This window comes from Pungitius pungitius, chromosome 2 (genome assembly GCF_949316345.1).
Source record: "Pungitius pungitius chromosome 2, fPunPun2.1, whole genome shotgun sequence".
Taxonomy (NCBI): domain Eukaryota; kingdom Metazoa; phylum Chordata; class Actinopteri; order Perciformes; family Gasterosteidae; genus Pungitius; species Pungitius pungitius.
Genome location: NC_084901.1, coordinates 29458224 through 29478146, shown reverse-complemented (window position 1 = coordinate 29478146; position 19923 = coordinate 29458224). Strand labels below are relative to the sequence as shown.

Here is a 19923-nt window from a genome sequence, read left to right as displayed (position 1 = left end):
ACAAAATCACACAGCACAGAATTGTGTTCTGTCCCAAAATACACATGTAGATGTTGAGAAAATGTAACAACATGCTTTAGAGTGGCCATTAAACCGCCAATAAAATAAACGTCAACAAAAGTAGAATTACAATTTTTAAAAAATTAAATTCCAAAAGTTGTCAATTGATTTGTCAAATCAATGTGGCACAACAATTGTGAAATTGCCCTTAAAGCTAGCAGCGTGGCGAAGGAATAAATTAGATCATTGCTTAAAAATAAAGTTTTTTGGAGGAGGGGCAGCGGCGTAGAAGAACTGCTCTAATTTCAGGTGAAGCTCAGCTCCATGCGATTCAGCCAGATGTGATTCCATTCAAGCTAATTAAATTTGTCAAGGGGTTGAAGCTACTGTGTCGGTTTGCTAAAACAGAAAGATCACTTCAGCAGTCTGTCCTCTGGGACCCTGAGCAAGCAAATTATTTTTGACGAAAGTGATCAAATGATTATAAAGTGCTCTTTATGCCTTGTACTTCTCCATCCCCGACTCACTTATGACGCAGATATGCTGAAACAGAGAAGGCTCAATAAGTGCTGTTGCATTCAAAAGCAGGTACAAACTGTTCATACAAACTGATGGGAATGAATACATGAGCCACTTGAATCATAATGGCTCTTTTTTCTCCTCGAATACTTACGTTCAGATCTCTGAAGTACTCGTTGTAATCCAGCGCATACCCCACCACAAATTTGTCTGGCACCTCGAATCCAACATCTGAAAGAAACGGGTGGATACATCAACTGTGATGAAGTCACGACGCTGAAATGACGGTATGCCATTTCTCACTCAAAAAATCCCACATACAGTACACTGAAAATACATTTCACAAATAGTCCAAAGAAAAGCATTGACTTGAACTCACAGTCGGGTCGGTAGCCAACGCTTCTTGGTGTTCTCTTCACCAACAGACTGGGGACACAAACAGTGCTGATCATAATACAGATAGCTACGATAACAACCTGCCTGACATTTGTTAGGAAACCAGAAAATCAATGTGTTTATTGCCATCATCACATGATTCCACGAGAGAAGAGATACGGGTGCTCAATTTACCTTGCTACTTTGACCATTTTGGGATTGAACTGTTTGAGGAGTTCCAACAACGTCTGCATTGTCTTCCCCGTGTCGATAATATCCTTGAAACGCCGCATGAAAGAACATGTCATTAGTCTTGGAATAGAAAGCCCTTACATTTACTAAACGAGAAACATTGGTACGTACCTCCACAATCAAGACGTTCTGTGTGAAAAGAAAAGAGCCATCACATTAGTCAGAAACATTTCCTTTTTCCGTGCAAATAAACTCAGGAGGAGGAAACATGAGTGTTTGGATCATTGCATGAAAGCATTAATCAATAACAGTTAGCAGGTAATTGAAAAATATCGTTACTGTTGAAAATGGTGGCAACATATAATGAGATGCTATCAATGACAAGAGGCGTAACGTTTCTCATTTCAACGCCATTGATTCAAGTTATAATTATCATTTTTACAAATGTACAATGTTATAGTGACGATCGTGCTGCCCTCCATCCTTCTTACCTTCCCCGTCAATGTACATAGGTCATCTCCACCGATCACTTTAATTTCTCCGGTCGACTGATCGTTCTGTGAGGATTAGAATGAAGCATTTTAGACTTTTCCTTAAATATATTAAAGTGGTGCAGAAAGTCTATCAAGGAACAAACTATTTAGATTCAGTGTTTCTCAACTAAACACATTTGGAATGTCAGTAAAACATCTCCTAGCGGCACATTTTCAATGTGGATCAAGTTTTTAAGCTTAGCGGTTTGGGAAAGGTTTGTATATCTCTGAAAGTACAACGGAAAGAGACATCAGTGTGTGCGAGTCATCTGGGCCTCAAGCTTCTGCTGCACTGAACAGATGAAAAATATGTGGGTGGACCAATGAGACGACGACTCCTACTCCTCCTCCTCCTCCTCCTCCTCCTCCTCCTCCTCAAAGTAGGCCTCTTTTCTCCACGTCCATGATTAACACTTTGCGTGGTTCCCATGGCCCGCTCCTCCTCTGCAATGGTTTAAATGGAGTGTGGAATTTTTGTTCATATCCGCACTACATTGGTATAGAAACCAGGTTATTAAAAAAATAGCACATAGATGCTCTTAAACAAAAGAAGGAACCTAACCAAGCTGAGCCAATAGTATGAAACCGTATTGCCTTCCTGTTTCCCATGTGGGCGCGGTCTCAGACTGAGGACCACGAGGTGCTGCTGAAACACGCGCAGCACGGAAACAATGACTCTCGGGGGCGTCTCCCTCGCTTTGGATTAAAGAGTCAGCTAAATGTGATGTTTTTTTACAATCTTTATGCATTGTCTACCTCCCTGGTTGTCTTCTTTGTCTTTCCTGTCTTTGCGGTCACATTGCTACACTTTCTGGCTGAAAGTCTTACTATCGCCTTCGTGGAGGTGCATCCTCGGGTTGCTACTCGAGATATCTATAAAATGGGAGAGGAGGCTAAACTCCACGAAATGCATGTTTCTAAAAAAATCTATTTCTTTAAAAAGCAGAATTTCAAAACACAAAGAAATAAATACTGATGTATTTACACAGTAGCTCTTGAGGCGGATGAAGTCCACCGTCATTGGGATGGAGCGGTCACTGTTCCTGTTCAGAGCCTTGATGTAGTCAAGGAGGTCTGCAAAGAACTTGTAGCCTCCTTTGAGCACACAGAGGGCCACAATGTGGTGCCCCCCCATTTCCTTCATGATCTCTCTGGCCAGTCTCTCTGTCCTGGGTCACGTGGGAAAGGGGGGGGGGAGATGGTCAGCTCAGTTTGTAGCTACACTAAGCAGTAATTACCATTAATAGTATAAAAATAAAATGTTTCCACCACAGTACAAACGTATTGGCAGGATCTTTTCAAATGACTGGAAAAAAACTATGATCAGTTATAATAGTGGGTTGTCAACAAATCATTCAGACAACATGTCAGTACCCGGCGGTATGCAGATATTCTTCACCAGATACCTCCATTTGATTTGTGCTTCTACAAAACCCTATTGTGAATATATTGACTAAGTGGGTAAAGGCAATTCACAAAACAGCAGGAACAGTCTGGTCAGTTCAGAACATTACATCACTTTATTGCAATGTAGCATTTACAACCAGGAAAGACAGTCAAAATATAAACATGATTATGTCAATGTATTTGTAGCATTTCACGCTCTTTTTAGCTGACCTGGGCAATTTCTCACAGTTTTACTATCCCACCACAGGCTGCAAAAATATCTGACCTGTCCATGATGAGTCCGTGTGGGATGTAGACTCGGTCCAGGTCAGTGGCATAGTGCTTTGGGATGCAGAAAAGGTCCAGGTCGTACCCTTGCTCATCGTCACTGATCTGAAATAATACACGACAGAAAAGGATAAAAACACGGATACAGGCAGCAGAAGGGGAGGAGGTGAATAGTGGTCTTATTTTTCCACTGACTCGCTCATTATACATTTTTTTCTCTCTGCCACAAAGCGCACACACTCTGAGAACAATACTTGATTCTGTACATTTTGTGGAGCAACAGACAGTGGTCAGTTGTGTGTAATACTAACCGTAGATTCTCAAAATCGAATGCCTCATGAACCCAGACAACATAACTGATATCATGTGACAGCTGAGAAGCTGGCGTAGAACTCCAAGTACTGTGGGAATGGTGGGAGGGACAAGGCGCAACTCACAGTATTCATACTGTTGCAGTTTGGATTCCCCAAAGCCAACAAATTGTCACCACAAAGCGCCCGTCCTCTGATAACTTAACTAAGATAGAGCATTTGAAAAACAATAGACGTGCCCATTTGTTTGGGCTACACCGGCTTAACTCTAAAATGACAGCCGATACGGAGCAGATGTCCTTGTGGAAACATGGTGTTAAGGCGCATTTCCCCACTGTTACACACAGGCGATTTATGTCATTGAGTGAGGAAAGTCGTAAAGACAAACACTAACACTGAATAACTCTCTTTGAACTCTGTGCAAGCAGAGTGAATGTTTCACAACACTGCCCAGCTTATTTCCTTTCAAATGTTACACTCGATTAAAAGGAACTTCTACTCCATTTTGGTGCCACGTTAGGCTTTGCTACCATGACATAACAAACCTGCACTTCAAATGCTGGAAATGTTGTGTAGAGCAGAGCTTGCTTCCAACTCTCATAGAGGTCATTGTGGCTGGTCCACTTTATGTACGTGTGTATTGTAGAGTTCATTTAAATGTCACACCTATCTTAGCTCTGATTTCACCGTCTTTATTCACATTTGTTTGGCAGGTTTTCAAACATACTTACGTATGAGAAAATCAATTTGTTGTAAGGAAATTACATCGATTTTAAAGGTCACGTTTTGACGTTATGCGCCAACTCGCTATTATATTTTGAAACCAAAAAGGTTGCGCACATCATAACCTTTCGCGGTTTAGTGACGTCACCGTGGCCACGTTGAAATACAGTAACGTAGCTTCGGCTAAAACGTGTTCCCAAAGCTAAGCTAGCTAGGTGAAGCACCTTCAGCGACCACAGCCTCGCACAGCGTGTTTATTCATTACTGGAGGTATTTAACGCTAGTGCTGCTACATTACCGTGACCACCTTCCATATCTCATGCGTTCTGCGTTTCTTTATTTTTGAGGGGGCTTGGGGGCGGGGGGGGGCGCTTACCACGATACAGGGGCTAGAAGGCGCCGTCGCCATATCCGCGTCAGTCGCCGCCATTCAGTGGAATGCAGTCTTCAAACAGAGGGGAGACAAATGGCTCTTTAAAGTTTGGCTCCGCACACGAGCGAGCTTCCTGGCAACAGCACACGCGTGGAGGTCTCGCTCCGCGGTTCCTGGGGGATTCTGTCCTCTTCCGCCTCTAATGTAGCTCCGCTGCAGCGTGCATAGTGACGCGGGAGCCCCCCCCCCTCATGGGCCAGGCCCGCCCAGTTGTGTGTTCGAGCATACGTATATGTTTTTATATGATAAGATCCCAAACCGTTGAGGAGCACCTAGGTTCCAGATGGTATTATGGTCAGTATCAAATGCTGCACTGGAGAACACAAATGGAATCAGAGTCACCATCAGCTGACAGCAAGAACTAAGTCAAGAAGGCTTGAGTGTAAGTTGGAGCTTGGAAATGGATCTAAATGTTCAGATCAGAGGAATGAGAATACATTAACTCAAAGACGGCATTAAACAATCTTGACAGAGAGCATTCTAAAATGTGCAGAATAGGTCAAAACATCTGCTCTGAAGACTGGGAGGTTGAGTTTCATTTCCATTATCATTGTAGATGGAGAAATGGAAACTTTGAATTGAATCCATATTTGTCAACTATAAATGAACTTGCTATTTAACTGATGAATTTGACACATTCCTGATCATTTCCCTCAGTGCAAAGCAGTTCACATCATCATGGGTCCCGCTGTGTTTCCAGAGCCCGCGGACATACTTTCAGAAAAAAAGAATCACTCAGTAAATGTGTAAAATAAAAATATTTTTCTATTTCCAATCATTCATGGGTACATTTGTAGCGATACAGGTAACAGTACATCAAACAAAGTCAGGCCATCTCTTCTAAAGAATTCTACTTTTGTCGCTAAATTTAAAAATGCCACCTTGAACAGTGAAGGATAATTCAAGTGCATGCCGGCGAAACTTGTAACGGTGACCGAAATCCAGATATTTCCAAAAATGACTCATGATAATACCGTAGCAAAATATGACATATCAAGAAAGAAAGGCTAACATGAGTATTCATAAGACGTGATTACAGAAACAGGTATGCAAACTGCACCACTTGATAGAGAGACTAGTAAACCGACCCCGCTTAAAATGGAGTCTTTGAGAAGCAAAAGAAGATCCAGAATGCATCTGTTTCAGCAAGTGTGTGTCATGTAATCTGCAAGAGGGGGGGGGGCGCAGGCAGTGATTGACAATCAAAAGATCAGTCCCATCAGCTTTTATTCGCGGAAACAGTACATGTATTTGAAATTGAGCTGGTCGCTGACTCCTGGGAAAGAGCAGCGTGGCTCTGGGTGATCCTGCAGCAGTCGGTGCTCTGGAAGCACCGCCGGCTTGTAAGCGGCCCACACGGTTGAGCCAAATCAGGGTTTTACACACGTACACGACATCTGGTTGACACGGGACATTGTGTTCCTTTACTGAGGAGAAAACGCGTAGAAAAAGGACTTATGGGGGCGGGTTAGGATTTGGTATAAAAAGAAGTATCTGTCCCTTGTCTTGGAGTTGCTTCTGGTTTCTCCCCACGTCCACCAGAGTACCTGTAAGAGCGGCATCAATGTTAAAACGCTGCTTAGTAACAAGTAATGACATAGAACTTAAATAATCCCCCCCAAAAAATCATTGACCAAAGATTGCAAGAGAAGAATAAAGTAAAAACAATGGATCTAAAATATGAGCATCAATGAAGAATCAAGTTAAAATAAGTAATACTGTTACTAATGCAAAATAGAATAGCAGTGCAAGTGTAAGATATATATAATCAAAACTCAAATTCAACAACAATAGAGAAAGTAAATTCCAACATTATTAATTAAAACAAGATAATGTGAATAAAATAATAAAAAGGTTCATAAATATTAAGCATATTAACAATAATACTGACACTAGTGCCTATTAGAAAGTAAAACTATATTGCGGTTGATATTGCTTCTGTGGGAAAACACTGACCACAGTGTTCCTGTTTGACATAAATAGTGGACAATTTTGAGGGTTTTTTTCTCAACCCTTTTGTGCGTGCGGCAGCGACCGACCCACCTAGTTGCCGTTGACTTGCGTTGCAGGTGTGTCTCCGCTGTTGTTGTTTGCCGCTCTCTGTCTGCTGCGATTCTCCCGCTCCTCGTCTTCTTCATCCCTCTCCTCGTTGCCACTGTGGTTCTTGCAGTATAGTCTTAAAAAAAAAAACAGAAGTATAATCTTACTATAGCCATTATTAGTTCAATGCAAAATGTGATCTGATGTGGGTTAAATTAAGAGTTAAAAGGTGATACACATTTCTACTTCTAGTTTCACAATATTCCCCTGATGGACAAACGGACACGACAAACGTTGGTCTATTCAAGCCGGAAGTTAGTGAATGTAAAGGGAAACCATGAACAATTTGCAAAATTAAAAAAAAAAAATATGTCTTTGAAAATGTTTAATGAGGAAGAGAATGCATCCAACATGTTTATCAGACCTCAATGCTCGACTAAAAAGGACAATTCCATTGACAAAAGTAGTCTCTAAATGTCATTAATCAGGGGGGGGGGACCATGACTAAAGTAGTCTTCAGGTTAAAGTTACATTTTATTATTATCGTTTTCAGATGTGTAGGAACAAAACAATTTGATGAACATCCTTTACATCAAGAGCCTACAAGGACTAACTTAAGCCTGACAAACGTATAGTGAGAAAATCTCCCTATGAAGTAGTTGTGCTCACTTGTAGATGCCACGCGCCATGTTTTCAATGTACTTGGCTTTGTCCTGCAGGCCACAGTGGTAGTGGTAGGTCTTCACGCACGCCTTGATTTCACACCCGATGGTAGCACCCAACTGAGTGCACAGTGTGCATTTCTGGAAAAACAACAATTTTATTTGTCAAAAACGTTAAGCAAGTCCATTTTTTTTTGTCAGAGAGTATCGCAGAAAAATGATATCATCCCACCATTCTTTTTCCCCTTTTGATTTCCTGGATGACCGTTTTCACGTCAAAGTTTCCAAATTCAGCGCGTGACGTCGTGGTCAGCTGAACTGTCCCCGAGGAAAAAAGCTGGGAAGGGATCACATTTGAGAGAGTTAAAGTGGCAACACTATTGATGTACATACGTCGTATTTAATGCCCCCCCCCCACGCGTGCGCAACATGCTTACCATGCACCTGTAGTGCGCAGCCACTTTTTTGGAGTTGTCTGTGTGCAGCATGCCCCTCGTCTCGTTCTCCTCCTCGCCAGCGTGACAGAAGCCACAACGCTGGCCGCCGTCTCCCACGTTGGCCCTCAGAGGGGAGCGGTCCCGCTGGAACACACGGACAACGACACTCACAAAGACCGGGTGCCGCGCGCGGCCCGACAGAATATTTCACTCAATCAGACTCCGCCGCCTTACGTGGGAGGAGCTCTCCTCGTCCGCGGCCTGCGAGGAAGTGGAGCGGGTGTCCTCCGATTGGCCACGAGATCCAACTTTGGCTCGGCCCTTCTCAAACCTCCCTCTTCCCCGGCTTTGTGGGGGCGACGACGACTCGGACTCACTGGCCACGACTCCCTCTTCATCTAACGACAAAAAAGGGAAAAAAAACGTTTCTGTTCACAAAAGGGCCGAGAAAGGAACCAGCGAGTATTGTTCCAAATGAGAGTTTAGCGATGAATGACGCATCAAGACCTTCGTCGGACTACGCGACAAAGCACAAAACTGACTGTTGATTGCTGCGTGAGAATCTGATATCCAATGACGGATGAATCCAGTCCCCCATGCAGCCTAATAATGTAACAGATGCCCATACTTTACCTTGAATGCCATCCTGAGAGGCATCCCGGTGTTTGCGACAGTAAACACTATGTTTGGGGGCAGAAGAAAAGTATTTCAATCCCATGGAACTGGAACAAAGAACAACGCTCTGTGCGGCAGCAACGGCAAAGTGACTTACAGGTAAATCCCCTGTGAGGGATTCTCTTTGACCTGAGCTTTGTCCTTCAAAGCGCAGTAATAGTGATACGTCCTCCGGCACGTCTTCACATCACAGCCGATGGTGGCGCCTGGCCGGTGGCACGAGGAACACATCTGAGGGGGAAGGAAACAGAAAAAGAAAGAATAAAAAAAGAAAAAGCCATGTGCACACACTTCCACAATCTTTAAATGCTCATTGTAAATAGCAGGGAAACCAGTAATGTGCTTTGTCAAAGAATAATGTAAATCTTCAAAGTAAACTTTAAGATTTAAAAACTACATGTCCATAAAAATAAATACATAGTCCACATAACGCTTTGAGATATGTGTATATATAAAACACTGCACCTGTAAATATGGGGGTATTCTGGTACACAATTGTGTTCATATAATAGGGTGTGAACCAGAACGACTGCGATAATGTAGCTCAAGTATAAAGTGTGACAGTGATATTCATTCATATCAAATTAGACATGCTGCCAATTAGATTAAATTGTATTTCAGCTAGAAAAATTAAAAGTGCAGCTTGTCCTCCTCTAAATATTAGAGAAACTATTAAGAGTCTGATAGTTCTTCCGATTGAGGAATGAGCCTCAACTTGTTCCTGCAAAACATGCTTAAGAACAGTATTGTTCTAGACCGCATCAGAGGGAAGAAGCTTCCCTAGAATGTTCCCCAAATATATCCCTAAATGAGATAATTCATGAGGGGTCTGCTGTAATGCTACTAGCTAGCAACAACACCTTGTCTGTAAATGCACACATGTGTTGTGTGTCCATCCACTCATCTACGAAGCCAGCATCCTCATTAGCTCAATAAAAAACCTGCTGCACATGCTCATATGTTCACAGGGACAAGTCAAGCTATAACATTGACGAGTCATATCAATTTGAATAGATTTATGATTTCCACATGATGCATTCTAATGGAGAGGGCCACTTACCAATTTATTTCCCCTCTTGATCTCTTTTTTCACATCCTCAATGCAAAATCCCCCGATGTTTTCGCTGTCTGAGTGAGATGTGACCAGGGCAGAGGAGAAAAGCTGCATGGGACATTTATTAACAGAAAAATGTCAATTGGTTTGTGCAGTCTTTTATTATGAGGATGAGAAGTGCAATATCTGCAATTTAATTTTGCCTATGACCACTGCTGATGCTCCAATTTCCCCACCGATGTCAAGTGGGTTTAAGCAGCATCCTAACTGATCTCACAGTGTAATTACAATGTAATCCTCGCCAAATGTAAACAGTAAATTAGTGTTTTCTCAACATGGAAGTCAGGATCACCCGTGGGACCAAAGACAGACATTTGGAGGAAATAAATAACTTCTTCATGAAATGCCGACCTTTTGTAGGCTTAACAAAAGTGACACAACAGCCACAAAAAAAAACACACAATCCAAAGTTTACAATGTAGGCATGCCTTGGTGTAGACTAGAAGGATCACAGGCTACACGCGTTGAGAGCAGAGTGCTCTCCTCACCATGCACTTGTGGTGGGCTGCCACCTTCTGGCTGTCCGACAGCAGCAGCTGCCCACACTCCTTGTCCCGGTTGGTTCTGCAGAAGGAACATTTAAGGAGCCGCGCTGCAGCTCCTCTCTTCTGTCCCGACATGACAAAAGGCCTTTTTTCTGGTGGGCAAAGTCTCTGATGAAAAAAAAAAAAGATATGACAGTGTGAACAACAACATAACTCCATATTACACAGACTGGTAGATCCTTTTGTGGTTATTATCAAAAGTAGTTGAAGCAATTGTTAAACGCGCTCAGTCATACAGTAACACTGCCTGCTTGTGTCCTTTAAGATTCAGTATAACAGCTTTCATGTACCTGAATGCACTCGTAATAATCAGAGCTCACACCTGATTCAAACTGGATGCCATGAAACTTTGAAATGAATAGAATATATTGGTGATGCCCAGGGTCCTTTGCAATGGGGATGAGAGTGAATGAAGTAACAAGATAAGAGTTCTGAGTGGTTTGTTCAATTATTATGTGTTTATAACCAGGGATTAACGTTACCAAAACATACCTCGTAGATTAGTAACCTGTTTTTGAGAAAATCCGGGTTTGTCGAGGCTAAATTTGTGTATGGTCAAATAATTAAACCCTAAAGAAGCCATTATAAGTACTAAACTCCTACTCGGAGTTAGCACTCCTAACCACAGCTTGATGCTTAGTCAACTTCTGGTCCCAGTTGATTTTGGTCCACTGGTCTATGAAGAGTTTCTGCTGGTTTGAAGTGCGACTACCAAAATCCAAAGTCTGTCTGGTAAAACTTCTGACCAATCTCAGAATTTTGTGAGGTCCTGTGTATTTACCAATAGTCCTTCAGGGAATAAATCAGACCAAACAGGATATAGAATTATGGAAATCAGAGAAAATTAAGTTTACCTCCCTCAAAGGGGGCTTTTCTAATTACATCCAAACACCCACCTTCCCATTTAGTAGTTTTTCTGCAAATTATGCAACATGTTTTATATTTTTGCAGTCTGCTTCAATATGCTAGCACGTCCTGTCTGCCCAACCTGAAACCATCCTATTATAATTATTAATCCGTGGAAATATGCAATATTTGTCTCTAATGACTGATCAGCAGAGATGACAGACAGACACATGCACACACGCACATTACCATGAGCTGGGATTATTTCAATATTAACAGTGCATCATTTGAGCTGCGTTTCTATTAAACCTGTGTATTGTATTCTAAACAACATTTTATCATACATGATGCGAGATTGATTGTTATTCAAGAATTGTATTGTTCAACGCAGAACGAGAAACATGAGATCAAATCTCATTTGCAGAGATGTTGTGCTGGTGTCCACAAGGCGCTTCACGCGCAACGGATGTATTAAATAAAAACAATACAATCGTGTATTTAAACCCCAATAGCATATTCGTTTATGGACTATCTCGGTTTCATATCACAGCAGCATTGTGCTGCGACGCCTCGATAGAGCCATCACAGCCTCGATAGCAAGGCCGGGATTTCACTGCGGCGGCTACATCAGTGGAGCCCGCGTGCAGACACACAACCCCGTGCGGGTAAAATCACCTGCAAATAGCGCGTTTTTACACCTCGGGTCTTCGCAGAAACCCTCCCGTAACACAACCCTGTGTCCCACGGCGGCGTCGAGGTCGATGTGCGAGAAGAACAAGACGAGCACGGAGGGGGGAAAGTGACATAAAATCCCCCCTTGCAAAGTTTTGAATCGAAGGGGGTGTGTGTGTGTCTCTTTCTCTAAGAAACTAACTCGGCAGAAACTGAAAACTTAATTTCAAACATCTCAACGCCCCGGAATCTCCCCCAAGGCCTCTTCATGTGGAGAAACAAATGTCGCTGGTTGGAAAACATGTTCCTGTGTCTACATTATTTTCCTGCTGGAAAACAGCGAATATTGCCCTTTAAATTTGGTAAATTGTGATGACAGGCGGGGGTCGAACCGTTTGGAAGCAAAGAGCGCCATACGTGATGTTCCCCGTGAACAGAGCGCGGCTCGGCTCGTACGCCAGCAATACGGCCTGGACGGTAAGAGGCCGGACTGCTCAGCGGCCGCCGTCCAGCCGTTAATTCACAGCTCACATCTTACCTGCTGATACAAATGTAAAGCGCTGAGGCGGTGGGGAAGGTGAAAAAAAAGTGTTGTGAGCAGCGGCTGGGATTCTTTCCGTCCTTCAGAAGTAATCGTGAGCTTTTCGCGCTAGCATCAAGCTAGCTACAGTGCCGCTGGCAGGGGTACTTCCGGGAGGGGGGTTTCAAAATAAAGGTCTGGTTGGCGATCGTACGTTGCAGTGTTCCAAGGAGGTTATAGTGTGAAGGAGACTAAAGTGCTTTACGGAAATATCTTATCAAAATAGCTTTATTATTGATGGATCACTATCCAACCAGGCCATGTTTTGTGCAGATGTAATAGGATAAAAACAGATGGTTTCAGGGCTACCTATCAGACGAGCTGTAATTTTTTAAGTTCTTGCCATGTAATGCCTAATGTTAAACCCCTAATTAATGTGTTAATTTATAGTATATTCATTTAAAATGTCTGTATATTTCGTCATTTTAGGTTATCTGTACTTGAATGTGTGAGGGCATTAGTTGTGGCCCATGAAAGGTTAAATCTGGCCATAGATTTAACAGATGATAGCCAAAATTAGACATTGCACTACTAAAATGATTGATGAATATTTTTTAAAGCAAGTTATTATATAAAATAATCATCAGAGGACATTTGTGGATTCTTGGGAGACATCCTTAAGCCATTTCCAAAGCAGCTTATTTCACAGGGTTGTGATGAATAGTATCAAAAGCCTTGGGCAGTTGAACAGAAATTGCAGCTCGATTGTACTTGACATTGCACTACATGGCCAGGTCTAAATCAAAAGCTCAAAGTGAAAAGCATTGCTATTCTCAAGAATCGCACCAATCAGAAACAGAAGCCATTTATTGCCACATATGTTAGACATAGAGGAATTTGTATTGATGATTGGTGCGAGGAACTCAAAGGGAAATGTATACTAATTATCCTTATGCCAATTGGTATAAATTACATAACAAAGTACAGACGTCCCTGCACACATATCATGAAAGGTCTTTCTCAAAACTTCTAAAAACATTTTTAGGCCTTCTCCTTTGAAGAGTACTTAGGAGCACTTGGTTACTGTCACAGCGCAGTCCGACTGAAGGGCCTTCCCGTGCATTCTTAAATATGTCCGCCCACCAAATATCTGTAGTTACTGAAGCATGCGTACCTAGAGCGCAGAGGGCGTTTTCACCACTTCGATTTGGTTAAAGCGATTGGACAACTGTAGTGTCAGTATTTTTGCAAAGCAAAACATACCCGCCCAGTGTCCCCGGGATGAAGGGAGTACTAGAGTTTCAACAGAAGAGAACAGGGAAATGAAGTTGTCAGGCCGGCCAGCCCAGCAACTCTCTCTTCCCAACTAGGCAGCTAGCAAGTTAGGGGACAGACGGTCACGAGTAGAGAGATTCATATGAAACATCACAGCTATGAAGGTCGTCCATCTGAGCAACTTTTAGCTTCGATCGAAATACGCTAGATACCTCCAGCCACAAGATCTCAGATAACGTTACGGATATTTCAAAGTAATAGCGCTACGGTGGAAAAGAAAGTGGGGACAACTTGCTAGCGCGCTAGCTAAGCTTTACCCGCCGAGCCTCCTTCCTCTTCCAAACTTCACTCGGTGAGTCTTGACAGCCCTAACTGAATATGTCAGAAGTGTGTACGTGTGTTTTCCACGGTCACTTTACTCGCTGTCTGCCCGCGGACGGACTCTAGCTAGTTTTCGTGTTTCTTGCTACTGCTAATTAGGTCACAAGCTAGCTCAACTTTGCTGCTGAACAATGCTGTAACGTTGACGTTGTAACCGTCATTTTCTCCGTTAGAACCTTGGTTCGTTCAGAAAGTTGGCGTTTTATTTGCTTGGGCTAATGCTAACTTAGCAGAACTCATGACTGAGGTGGAACCCTACCGTGAAAGTCTTACTCAGGCGCTAATGTACCCCCGTATTATCTTTGAAAACTAACGTAAGGTTAGCATGGTTAGCTAATTAGCTGCGTGTGCTGTCAGTCTTCAGCACTGTAAACTCAACAGTTAAACTTTTAACTGTCGATTCTCGGTCTGGCGACATAGCCAACTTAGCTGTGCTGTGGCTTCCGTCAGGTGAAAGCTTTTCAGCCATTTCCTGATGCAAAGACGTTACAGGAAGCTTAATAGTTTATGGAACCCGTTTTTTGTTTCTTCAGAGATTTCAGCTTGGATTACCAGCCTCCAGTCATGCCTTTTCCTTTTGGGAAGTCTCAGAAGAGCCCAGGTGAAATAGTGCGGAGTTTGAAGGAGAATGTGGCCTACATGGAAAAGATGGATGCTGGGGACAGCAAAAAATGTGAAAAGGTCAGCTCTGAACTGTCTCGTACAGTCTCTTATTCTCATCTCCAACAGATAGTTACAGTTAATAACTCTTTTCCACAATTAAGGTCTCAGAGGAGGTGTCCAAAAACCTGGCGTCACTGAAGGAGGTACTTAGTGGAACAGGTGACAAGGAGCCTCAAACCGAAGCTGTGGCTCAGCTGGCACAAGAGCTGTACAACACCAACCTCCTTGTTGCTCTCATTGCAAACCTGCAGAGGATTGATTTTGAGGTGGGGGGGGAAAAGGCACCTACTTTCTGCACCGACGTCATTTGTGAATACTGTATTGATCCCTCAAATGATCAGGGTCGCTCCCACTACATGCGTGATTTGAACATCAAGGTCAAAAGCAAAAAAATATTTGTATGACATTTGCAACTGTGCTGCCATTCACCGCTCTGTGTTTTTTTTTCACAGGGGAAAAAGGATGTGGTTCATCTGTTTAGTAATATTGTGAGACGTCAGATTGGCAGCCGAACACCCACGGTAGAATACATCTCCACCCAGCAAAAGATCCTCTTCATGTTGCTGAAGGGGTAAGTTAATCTTTTCAGGCTACAGGAACTCGGCGTTTAATACATGTTGAATGTAAGCGCTTTAGATGTACATTACATGTCATAAAGGCAATTTCCACCTTAGATACTTAAGAAGTTTTGTTTAAGGCTCTTTTCAAAGCATTTTTTATTTGTTTTTAAGGTAGAAGTCACTACATCAACATGGCATATCATTTTCGTCATTACTCATGTGTTTCAACAACTCCCAGAGGAACGAGCGAGAACTTGTTGCATTTACCTGTGGGTTACGCATGTTGATGACTAGAGTGATAGCGGTGCTGGTTTTACAGCTCTGAAAAACAGAGTCACCCTGCCTACTTGGGAAGCAACATGTCTCACAACTGCATTGTGGTCGGTTAAAGCTGCTTTCTGTGGAAGAAGTGCCACCTTTGTCACTCGTTTTGTTTTTTTAGCTTTTGATTTAAAATGACACATTTCTAAAGTAGACTGTTAATAGGTTCCCTTTTTTGGCTCCATGGTTAATTGTCCACATTTGGTTGTTTCACACGAAAAATAAGACCTAGAAGTGTACTGCTTATCAGTACAAATCAAAATGGAATTCCTGAAAAAGGGCTTGTTTTATAGCTGGCCTATATTTACTTCTTGCCTCATATTTACCTACGGGGCAAGTGATTTGACATGGGACTGCGATGTCCTCACCTCTGCAGATATGAGAGCGCAGAAGTGGCTCTGAACTGTGGGATGATGCTGAGAGAGTGCCTGCGTCACGAGCCTTTGGCGAGGACGGTGCTCTTCTCTGAAGACTTCTACTGCTTCTTCGGTTATGTGGAGCTCTCAACCTTTGACATCGCCTCAGACGCTTTCGCCTCATTCAAGGTTCAGTGGCAGACTTTCTTTCTGGTTACCAACACCTTTTTTTATTTTCACAGTTTGTCTCTAATATTTCTTCTATTTCCTCTCAGGACCTCCTCACAAGACACAAGATTATGTGTGCAGATTTCCTGGAGAACAATTATGACAGGGTGAGCCTCGTGAGTGGTTGTCTTTAATCAACAGAGCAGTTCATTTGTGCGTATTAATATACTTGTGAAATGTCTTTTTAGGTGTTTACAGAATACGAGAAGCTCCTGCATTCTGAGAACTACGTCACCAAGCGACAGTCTTTGAAGGTAGAAGTTCATCGGGGTCACTTTATAACATGGTTACCCACAGTATTACAAAAACGACATTGTTGTAATAACATACTGTTTTTCAGCTCCTTGGGGAACTTCTGCTGGATCGACACAACTTCACGGTCATGACTAAATACATCAGTCGTGCTGAGAACTTGAAGCTGATGATGAACCTGCTAAGAGACAACAGTCGAAACATCCAGTTTGAAGCATTCCATGTGTTCAAGGTGGGCTAATAAAACCCGTGTAAGAGTGCAAGAGTTTCATGTTTAACAATCCGGTTGTTCTTTGAAAGGTTTCATAAAATAGCATGCTGACATTTGCTTATAAAATATTTAAAGCTGGTCTGGAGTTCAACAGAAGTCTAAAGGTAATTTTTCAGATAAAACCTTGCGAATTGCCAATCAACGCTCTCCCCTTTTTCTAAAAGGTATTTGTTGCAAACCCAAACAAGACTCAGCCCGTGCTCGACATCCTGCTGAAGAACCAGACCAAACTCGTGGAGTTCCTGGGTCACTTCCAGACCGACCGATCGGAGGATGAGCAGTTCTGCGACGAGAAGAACTATCTGATTAAGCAGATCCGGGATCTGAAGAGGCCCGTAGCAACGGAGGAAGCTTGAGGCGGCATGGAGGACCGCTCCCGTCAGGTGGTAGATGTACAGGTGGTGGCTGCACAGGGCTAAGAGAGTCTAAAAGACATGCTTCATTAAAATGTAATTAACTACAAAATATAGGGGAGATAAAGCAAAGATTACTTCCTTCTTTTTCTGGGTTTTTTTTTTTGTTTGTGAGGTGATTTCCATCCAGCAACTTGGGTGTGGGCCAAGAACTGTTATTTAAACCATAGTGCTTCTTTTTTGGTGATAATGAAATGCATTTTAGTCCATTCTTGTATTATTGAACCTTAAACTGTTCCCTTTTCACCTACATTGTCGCTGACAAGAGACCGTAGAATGACAAAAACCGCCCCCTCCTCCCCCACCAACCCTTTCACAGCCAATGTGTGTTCTTGGAAGGCTTTCTCTGACATGTCTATATTTAATTTTAGAGATTGTATCTTCATGGTAAACCTATTAAGACAGTAACTCCTTCTCTCCGAACAATGATTAGTCAAACTACTAGCATAGGTTTGATTTATTGCCTTATTCTAAAGCTATAGTTTTGCACAGGGACTTGAATGATCTTCGGAATTACGGCTTTAGCATGCGAGACATGTGGCTCATGTTGGCCCGGTCGGTACATAATCATTTTTGGTCATTAATGTGTAGGCAGTAGGCCTTTTGGTTGCATTGTGTGATGTTTCAGAGGCCACAAATGACCCTGCAGTGCTGTACTCACGGATACATTAGCTGACACAGGAAGGGGAAATCAAAACCATGAAATAATCAATTATTCGCGCTGTTATTTTTTTTTTTTTAGGCCGCGCTCAGTAAGGCTTACATGACTGAAATAGAAGCAAGGCATCCGATAACGCTGCAGGGTACCAGCCATCCGCTCACCGCAATTGATCTTGTCCTCACACACAAAGCACGGATGGAAATCATTCATTTGAAACACTGATTTAGTCAACAATTCAGTCATGGAGATTTAAACAACCTGATACACGCCGTTTTTGGCATTTCAGCTTTACAACATAAGCACTGCATAACGCTAGGAAGGCAGTTTACACAGAGGTGTCGCCCATGTGGATGCATCATCATGAATGTGGCACTGTACATCTATCATTAGAGCATTTAAGATCAGCACAAATACCTAAAGAGACTTCGTAAAAAACTTCGTTTTTTTTTTTACTGAATAAGTTCCCTCATTTGGTTTTTATTCCACGTCTCAATCAGTTGGGTATTCAGTAGGTAATGGACATTTGATATGACGAACTAGATCACCTTGACGTCATGTCAAGAATAACACTCATCCATGCAGTTGTTGAATTCCAAGTATTTTGGTCTGATTTTATAATGACTCATTTTGATGAAATTAACTAACAGGCGTTTTGATGCATCAGCAAGCACAGCCTATCCGATGTCAACATGTAACCACGCGCATGTTTGTGAAACAAGAGTTTGTTTTTGCTGCAGAGCACGGAGTTCCTTGCGTGCGTCACCGTTTAGTTACATTTCTAAAAAATAAATAATTGCCTTACTTCAGCCATTGTCACTCAAAGGACAGCTTAGGGATTCCAAAATATGTTTTCTGAGCGCACAGTCTTCTGGTGTATACCTCATGGAATTTGAGTTTGCAAATGCTGTGTTCTCTTGCTCGTTTTTTTTTTCTTGGACAAGATCAGTTTTATTTGACTGTTTAAAACACACAGCAGATGTTTGAATGCATGCCGGAATTTGACAAAAGTGTATGTTCAAACTTGGGACTGGGACCTGGTTTCCACAATGGAAAACTAGATTTTTGAACTGAAATATTTCATTGGGTGGTGCCACACAAACGTTAATTCATAATGAATTGCAGTGTGCTACCTTGTAGTGAACGTTGCCTTATTTAAAGACCTTTAACGGATCATAATGATTAAGTGAAATTCCACACCTTTTTTTTTTTTTTTTTTTAAACCAAAGTCAAAACAGGTGAAGATGCACTTTTAAAGTCCCAAATGGAATTCAAGTTAATTTCTCAGATCCACATCGAGTGTAGTGTAGCTCTATGCATTATGCTCTGAGGTGATCCTGTGAGTGGAATTATATATTTTAAAAGACTACTCGGAAGGTAACGGCTTCTGTTTTTTTATTTTAAATCCTTATTTTGCACACTGCACCAGGTAGTGACAAGGTTATCATCAGGCCTTGACAGATCAAAAAAAAATCATTTGGGGACTGCTGTGAATGTGGTACATTATGCACAAAAAGACTTAAGTCCTGCACACAGTGCACCATCATGTCACCAGTTAATGAGAGAAAATTGGTCTGAAAGTGTGTTTGAGTTTCTTTAACATCCTGTCCGTGATCAACTCCTTTTTGATTATTTAATGTGAAAACGATGTCAATGCATCACACTCACCCCATTTACAAAAGAGTAATTTAATATATATTTCTATATACATGAGCACAAGGAAACGTACAGCTTGCTAACCAACTTGAATAATAGGCTCCAATAGTATTCAAGATTTCTGACTGTTGTGTAAAAGAAAATAACATTTACTTAAAAATACAAATCCTTCATAGTATGATTTAAATTGAGCCCAGTCATGATGGGCTGCCCAGTCGTCCCATCAGGGGGAGCTAGTGGCATCAATGGGTCCAATTGTAAAAGTTGTACCAACAAAACATTTTTCTTTCTATAACCCTTCCTCTAATTATAAGTTTATAAGTCACTGGCGATATTATGTAGACGTCAATACAAATTCCTTAAGATTAGTACTATATATTTCATGATTTAGAGTTGTCTGTTTAAATGTGTTTTGCTTTACTTTTTTACTCTGCCTTCCTTTTTCTTTTTTTTTTCCTACCCTTCTCGACGTTCTGGATATTCTCTTTATTTACCATGGGAGCGAATCATGTGTACATAACTTTATAAAGGATACAAGTGTGAAAGCATTCATGAAAATAAAAAACTTTATGGCAAATTTATTTTTGTGTGTCGACAATCTAGTTGACACAGGTGTTT

The 19923-nt window shown here is 42.0% G+C and overlaps 3 protein-coding genes across 4 annotated transcripts; 1 reads left to right on the top strand and 2 right to left on the bottom strand.

The window, feature by feature from the left end:
* Nucleotides 1–143: 143 nt before the first annotated feature.
* On the bottom strand, nt 144–4929 carry hprt1 (hypoxanthine phosphoribosyltransferase 1). The gene is made up of 9 exons (XM_037461684.2): nt 4704–4929; nt 3292–3398; nt 2605–2788; nt 1578–1643; nt 1258–1275; nt 1090–1172; nt 899–945; nt 674–750; nt 144–543 (listed from the first exon to the last, which is right to left on the bottom strand). The coding sequence occupies exons 1-9, from the start codon at nt 4755–4757 to the stop codon at nt 496–498; spliced, it is 684 nt and encodes a 227-aa protein (XP_037317581.1). The 5' UTR covers nt 4758–4929; the 3' UTR covers nt 144–495.
* A 576-nt stretch (nt 4930–5505) lies between these two features.
* phf6 (PHD finger protein 6) lies at nt 5506–12448 on the bottom strand. 2 transcript variants are annotated; one of them, XM_037462488.2, is made up of 11 exons: nt 12290–12448; nt 10177–10341; nt 9635–9736; nt 8672–8805; nt 8533–8579; nt 8134–8297; nt 7900–8043; nt 7695–7799; nt 7470–7603; nt 6804–6936; nt 5506–6307 (listed from the first exon to the last, which is right to left on the bottom strand). In XM_037462488.2, the coding sequence occupies exons 2-10, from the start codon at nt 10306–10308 to the stop codon at nt 6804–6806; spliced, it is 1095 nt and encodes a 364-aa protein (XP_037318385.2). In that variant the 5' UTR covers nt 10309–10341; nt 12290–12448; the 3' UTR covers nt 5506–6307. The 2 variants fall into 2 exon arrangements, with proteins under 2 accessions (XP_037318385.2, XP_037318386.2); XM_037462489.2 differs by having other exon boundaries at nt 9635–9702.
* A 1059-nt stretch (nt 12449–13507) lies between these two features.
* Nucleotides 13508–19886, top strand: cab39l1 (calcium binding protein 39, like 1). The gene is made up of 9 exons (XM_037461171.2): nt 13508–13898; nt 14461–14608; nt 14692–14856; nt 15043–15161; nt 15848–16016; nt 16103–16162; nt 16244–16309; nt 16396–16539; nt 16743–19886. The coding sequence occupies exons 2-9, from the start codon at nt 14492–14494 to the stop codon at nt 16932–16934; spliced, it is 1032 nt and encodes a 343-aa protein (XP_037317068.1). The 5' UTR covers nt 13508–13898; nt 14461–14491; the 3' UTR covers nt 16935–19886.
* Nucleotides 19887–19923: the final 37 nt, after the last annotated feature.